This window comes from Saccopteryx bilineata, chromosome X (genome assembly GCF_036850765.1).
Source record: "Saccopteryx bilineata isolate mSacBil1 chromosome X, mSacBil1_pri_phased_curated, whole genome shotgun sequence".
NCBI classification, from domain to species: domain Eukaryota; kingdom Metazoa; phylum Chordata; class Mammalia; order Chiroptera; family Emballonuridae; genus Saccopteryx; species Saccopteryx bilineata.
The window spans coordinates 101980774-101987645 of record NC_089502.1 but is presented as its reverse complement, the minus strand read 5'-3'; the positions used below and the strand labels follow the sequence as shown (position 1 = coordinate 101987645).

Genomic DNA, 6872 nt, shown 5'->3' with positions numbered 1-6872 from the left:
GAGAAACACTGGGGAGGTATGTTTTGTTCAATCACTTTGTTTGTGACAAGTCTCTACCGAATTACCTTGTATAGGCATACTATGAAGCCTCTTCTGTGGCTGAGGGAGAAACAATGTCCAATGTACAGGAAGAAGTATAGAATTTGGAAACATGTGGCGAGTGGTTGGAAAGATAGAACCCACCAACCCCTCCCAAGTGAAAACATGCATGGAGCTACCTATGTTCACCCATCTTTCACTTGAAATCTCTCATGAGCAATCAGCAGACACAATAGCAACAGTCCTTTGTGGTCCATGTAGCCTCTATCGTCATCATTCATTCAGTCAACATTTCACAATGATGCTTCTATGGCACTGTTACTTTTCAGTCTGCCCACTCCTTTCTAACACACACACACACACACACATACACACACACACACACACATACACACGCAGAAGTAAGTATCCCAGACTTGTTGGCCTCAGAGCAGATCCTCTCAGATTTAGATCATGACATTGGAGCCATGTTCTCAGGGGTGCCTGAATATATTACGTAGAAAAAAAGCAATGGGAGGAGGAGGTCTGCACCAAAGCCATGATATGCACTGTGCATCTCAGCAGCTCTCAACATACGTGCAGTTTGGCGTAATGAATGGAAGAGGACGACCTGTCGTCAGGCAGACCAAGCTTTGTGAATCTGAGCTCCATCACTTACTGCCTTACTTTCTTATACCCTTCTCAGCCTGTTTCTTAATCACCTTAAGGAGGCTCCTGCTACTCATTTTTCAAGTTTCTTGGTAAATGAATATAAAGTGCATAAAATAAAGCAGACCATCAGTAAGTCAAAATCTATGTCAGGAGTGATGACAAAATAGACTATTTTCCTGGCATTATACTAAACCTGTTAGCTTGGATCCCTTCATCCAGTGACATGCTATGCACGTCTTTGCCAGCGGGGATCCAGCCTGGACCTCCTTCCATGTAATAATGGTGCTACTCCTCTCCCTTTCAATAAACACGCACTCTGCAGAGGTATATGAAATAGGCATAATCTGATGTAGGGTGATGGAATAAACTAGAAAATGGCCCTTCTGGTGAGAGAAAGATATAGTACCTGGTAATTGTGGAATAGACCTGTGACGTTCCTGGCGCTGGGTTGGCTCACTCCTCCGTCCAGACAGCAGCCGGGTCTCCCGCCTTAGCTGGAATTCCTTCTGATTTATTCAAATCTACATTCAAAGCTGAGTATATGTTTATCATTTTCTACAAGAATGTCCTAACCATATCTTTAGGATTCCTTGGTATAATTTATTTTGGTGTGTTTGATATTGCTACTGTGAATCTCATTTCTCCATTCTAATTTTACACGTGAAAGCTCTTGGTATTTTAAATATTACTGTTCTCATTGTACCACTTAAAGGAATTCCTATTCACACTGGTTTTTTTTAGGTGTTTAAAGAACATATCCATACTATCTGCAAATAATGACAATTTTGTCTTCTTTACCAAAACGACAGGGTTCTTTCTCTTTACAATCTCATTACACTGGGAAAAACACAACAGTATTTAATGATATTGGTGATAATAGGTATATTTGCCTAGATCCTGATTGTAATAGACTCTCTTTTTCCCTAGTGCTTTAACACCACTTGTTTATTCATGAGTGTGGGCACACTGAGGAACTCAGCCTTCTAAACTCTATTTTCCTCATTTGTTTTTTAATCATGGGGTGTTTCATTCTTTTATATGTTCTTGGTCACCTGTAGATTGCTAAAATGTGGCAGTAGCAGTAGGTGGCTTTATTGGCTAAAGTCATTCTCTTTGTCTCCATCCAGTCATTTTCTTCATATACAACCCAGACATTTGTATCATATTATGCTCTATTGCAGGTGTCAGTTGCCACTGGGAAGAGGATAATTTTCACGAGGTATTGTGGGTATAAATGCAGTGGAACAGACCCTAAGAAGCTGAACTAACTTGTTATTTAAAGACTGGACTGTATGTTTCCTAACTATTTCCCACCTACATCTCAGTGGATTTCCACTTGGCTAAGAAATTACATCATTGGAAAAGTGAGTTCTGGTCATCCTGCTTGTCTGACGCCAGCAGTCTGTTGGTAAGAGACAATGATGCCTAAGTTGCAATATGGCAAAAGTTGGGGGACATCAGAGTTCTTTTCCACAAGGCTACTACTACCGTTAGAGCAAGAAAACAATACAAAAATTTAAGAGGAGAGGGAAAATTTTAGGTTGTTGACTTTTTGGATGGGGTGAGGGGGGTACTGCTTGGCCTAGAGGACAGGATGAGCAAGTGGAGAGGTGCCTTGCTGCAGTCCACACCGGGAGGCTTCTAAAAGTCAAAATGTAGAATAAGAAGGGAAAGCCCAACCACTACTTATCAATGAGAAAGAAGAGGGGAGTGTGTGGAGGGTGCAGACTCTTGGATTTAATAAAACACTGCTTGTGGTTCTCCAGCTGTTGGGTGACTATGACTCAACTGAAGTAGGCAAGGGACTTACTGATGAAGAAACTGAGGAACAGGGGAGGTGAGATGTGAACAGGGCTTGAAGAAAAGGTTCAGTTACGGGCTGTGCCAAGGTGCCCGGCGAGGTGAACAACGTGCTGTAGAAATAAAACTGCAAGATATGACTCAGCACAGATTAGGTAAGACTTTGATCCAAGAACGCCAGGGATCCTTTGACAAACCCGGGCCTCAGTATAATAAATAGGCCGGTACCATTCATTATGGGCAATGATGGAGATGCACTTGACCCTCCGATGTGGAGAATAGGCGCCTGCGTGTTTCGTGGGCAGTGAGGAGAAGCGTCCCGCAGCGCCGCAGGCACGTTTAGCTCCACCGCACACGTGGAAACAGTGCCGGCCCAGTCACAATGCGGTGAATTGAACTCCGCGTGAAGGCGATTCCCAGCCCGAGAGGTGCGGGGCGCCTGCGCAGTGGGCCCGAGGCGCTGTGCTGCGGGAGCAGAGACCCCCGCCCGTCCTCCGCCAGCGCCCCCGCCCCTCGCCCTCCGGCGGGAACGCGCACGTGGAAAGGGACGCGAACGCGGACGCGCACGCGAAGGCGCCTCGCCTCCCGGACCCTGCGGGAGCGGCAGAGGAGGGGGCGACGCGCGCAGGAGCCGCGAGTGGGCTGCGTGCAGAGCGGCGGCGGTGGGCGGCGGCGGCCACGCGCCTCCTCCACGCAGGCGTCTGCACTCGGACCCCGGGCGCGGAGGGGCGGACTGACTGACGTCCTCGCCGTTCCCGCCCCCGCCCCCGCCCGGTCTAGTCTCAGTCTAGGGGCTCGCGGGCAGAGAGCGTCTTCTCCACGCCCCTCGCGGCCCTTTCTTCCCGCAGCACCTCCTCCGGCGGCGGCGGCGGCGGCGGCGGCAGCGGCGGCCCGAGCAGCAGCGAGCGCGGGAGCAGGCGGCTGGCAGGATGAAGTGCAAGCCGAACCAGACGCGGACCTACGACCCAGAGGGCTTCAAGAAGCGAGCTGCGTGCCTGTGCTTCCGCAGCGAGCGCGAGGATGAAGTGCTGTTAGTGAGTAGCAGCCGGTACCCGGACCGCTGGATCGTGCCGGGCGGGGGCATGGAGCCCGAGGAGGAGCCGAGCGGCGCGGCCGTCCGAGAGGTGTACGAGGAGGCGGGGGTCAGGGGCAAGTTAGGCCGGCTCCTGGGCGTCTTCGAGCAGAACCAAGATCGCAAGCACAGAACCTATGTGTATGTCCTGACTGTCACTGAGATTCTGGAGGATTGGGAAGATTCGGTGAGCATTGGGAGGAAGCGAGAATGGTTCAAAATCGAAGATGCCATCAAGGTCCTCCAGTGCCACAAGCCCGTGCATGCCGAATACCTGGAGAAACTAAAGCTGGGCGGTTCCCCCACCAACGGAAACTCCGTGGCCCCGTCCGACCCCGGGAGCGACCCCTAGTATGTACCGCTCCTGCACAGACCCCTCTGCTTTCCCCTGCCCTACAACACCTAGTGCGGGCGCACCCCCTGTGCCCCGTGCGGCCTCCCCGGGGGAGGGGGGCTCCTTTTGTTTCCTTGCCAGACCTCTGAATCACGCTTGCAAACTGTCTCAGTTGCTAGGCGCTGTTTTCGGGCAATTTGCATGTTTCTCAGATGCTTTGAGAATCGCTTTTTGGTAGCGCTGTTTAATACAGTTCAGAATGCCTTAACCGTATGGGTTTTCTTTAAAGGTGCCTCAGATGCTCATCCAGCCTCTGTGTGTGTGTGTGTGTGTGTGTCTGTGTGTGTGTGTCTGTGTCTGTGTGCGCGCGCGCGTTCTCGTGTGCGAGGCGCGCGCGCGCTCATGTGTGTGTGCGCATTTTTGGTACTAGTCTTGTGATTTTGTACCGAAGGCATTTGAAATCTGTTCACCTTGGTTGTCTGGCATTTTTCATTAATTTTCTTTCTTGAGTCGTTTCTTCATTCGCAGTATTAGCCCTTGTCAGCAAGCCCTGCTGTGGTAGGAATTAAACGATCGGTTTTGAATTAAAAAAAAATGATTTAAGAAATTTGGCATCTTGTGCTCTTGTCGTATTCCACAATAATTTTATCTTTAGAAATGCGATCTAATTGGCTCTTTTCAGAAATTTCTTTATATGTGCGTGATTTGATTTGCAGAAATTGTTCACAGCTGGTAAGTTTTGACTGCTTACTCAAAATGACCATTCCCCACGTTATCCCAAATAGAGTTTATAGAATAACTACCAAAATACTACTTCATAGAGTAGATATTTCTCAGAAAGGTATTCTTAGTCAAACACATCCATGCGTCTTATCAGGAAAACTGTTTCTAGAGTATGACGTAGCACGCACACTCAATTTTCAGCACCCATTGCCCCTTTCTCAGTACCCTTAGAGCAGCCATGGTTTTCTCAGCATAAGCTGGTGTTTGAAAGAAAGTCAGTTCACATATTTGAATTTTGCAGCATTCCAGTTAATCTTCCTGACTACCAGTAACCACAGGAATGGCATCAATATGGTGATGACATCCCAGTTAAGTAATGTACCTTTCTTGATAATCAGCTGTTGGAGACTTTCTAGGTGTTAGGGCAACTGAACAATCCCTCTTAAAGATTTATAATAAACATTTCATCTCATGCGTCAATCTTTTGAGGTGCCGAATTAAAAACTCTTACATTTGCCTGGATACTTGTTTGTCATCAGGACTCCCATCTAAAATAATTACGTCTCTTCTGGAACTAACATTATTTCCCTGGCATGTCTTTTGATAAACCTTTAATACTGTGGTTAGTAGATTTTAAATATTTATGTGCTGGCAGCATTATCAGAAATGGAAAGTGACGGAGGTAAAACATGCAGTTTTACGAGGGAGTGTCTGACGTGATAGAAACTACAATGGGGCTTTGGAATCAGACAAAGCTAAGTTTTTCACCTTGTTCCAGATCTGGCTCATTCAGCTAAGTTATCTAAGTATCTGATGCTAAGTATTTTTAAAACATAAAATTGGAGGTAATAAAAATAGTTCATAAACCTCTATGAGAAGCATTTTCTGTTGAACTGGGTTAAGGAACTGTTTTGTGCGTCATGGTTCTCACAGTTCATTATTGTACTTACTTATGTTGCATGGCTGCATGACCACTAGATCGCAAATGCTGATTTCCCACCAGCCTTTATTAGATCCATAAGCCTAGACTCTAGAACATGGATTTAGGTATTTTTGTCTTAGATGACCACCCACCCCCCTTTTGCAAAACTAGAATCATTTCTTTACTGACTTCTTTTGTGCCATAATACATGTTGACGTGTAACTCCCTCTGCTGCTCATCCAGACTCATATTGCATATATGTTAGATAACTCTTTGAAGCCTTTCCAAATGTGAAGCGAGTGATGCAGATAATAGGCACCCTGTAAATTTGTCCTTTGGAGAAATCGTTAAATTTGTATAAGCCTGCTAATTGCGTACTGGTTTGTTTTTCCAGATAAAAGCAAGATCTTCGGGATTGCTTTGAAAGAAGCATTACTGTGAACCATCGATCAATGGAATTGTCAAGTACAGGTGACCACTTCTAGGTTTCTACGGAGACAGCTCATTGGGGTTTCCTCCGACATCTTGGAACAGCCCTTCCCTGTCTATTCTACTGACTTCTCTCACCTTGGTTATTGTACTGTGTACGTGAACAGACTCGTAATTCAGCACCTTTTGTTGTGCTTTGTTCATGTTTCTGCCTTCTCCATTAGATTAGGATATCCTTGAGAGCAAGGCCCATGTTCCCTTACCCTTTGCATATTCTGCATCTGAGACACTACTTGAAATGGTTGACATCATTGAAGGTTTTTGGACTTAATTCAGATTTTGTCATCACCATGTTGGAAAACATCTCCCTTCCACTCGGGTGCTAGTAGAGTATATATATACTGGCTAGGCACCATACATGTGGATTTTTGTATCAGGTATTTCAGAAACTTTTCAAGGCAGTTGTAAGATGTTGAAGGGGAAGAATTATTACTCATATTTCTATGTCATACCACACAGAGGCTAGCACAGTTTTAAGATTTCCCCATCAAGTAGAGCAGCATTTTGTAGACTCAGTCCTTTGTGTAATAACTTCAGTGGTTTTGTACTGTTGCTAATTTGCTTAAAATTTTATTCAAAAAATCACTTGCTATAAAACTAACTATAAGCGTAAATACAGTGAACAAAAGCTAATATTGTGAGTTTTTATAAAATAAATTTTAAAGTGATGTGCAAATATTCAATTTGATGTTTTTGCAGTGTCCTCGCCACTTCTTTCAAGTAATCTTAACATCTCTTTGAAGAAAACATTGTCTTTCTCAATTTAAAACTTCACTATACTGTACTATTTGATGTCAGAGCTGACAAAGACTGCAGTATAGGCAGTTTCCAAATTGAATTAC

General features: G+C 45.5%; 1 protein-coding gene across 2 annotated transcripts; it reads left to right on the top strand.

Moving 5' to 3' along the window:
* The first annotated feature begins 3015 nt into the window (after nt 1-3015).
* LOC136317458 (diphosphoinositol polyphosphate phosphohydrolase 3-beta) lies at nt 3016-6318 on the top strand. 2 transcript variants are annotated; one of them, XM_066250171.1, is made up of 2 exons: nt 3017-3913; nt 5936-6318. In XM_066250171.1, coding segments are annotated over exons 1-2 (495 nt in total). In that variant the 5' UTR covers nt 3017-3419; the 3' UTR covers nt 5937-6318. The 2 variants fall into 2 exon arrangements, with proteins under 2 accessions (XP_066106269.1, XP_066106268.1); XM_066250172.1 differs by lacking the exon at nt 5936-6318 and having other exon boundaries at nt 3016-3914.
* The last annotated feature ends 554 nt before the right edge of the window (nt 6319-6872 follow it).

Excerpts from the sequence above, each read along its gene's own strand:
- LOC136317458 (XM_066250171.1), top strand. The coding sequence starts at position 3,420 with ATGAAGTGCAAGCCGAACCAGACGCGGACCTACGACCCAGAGGGCTTC.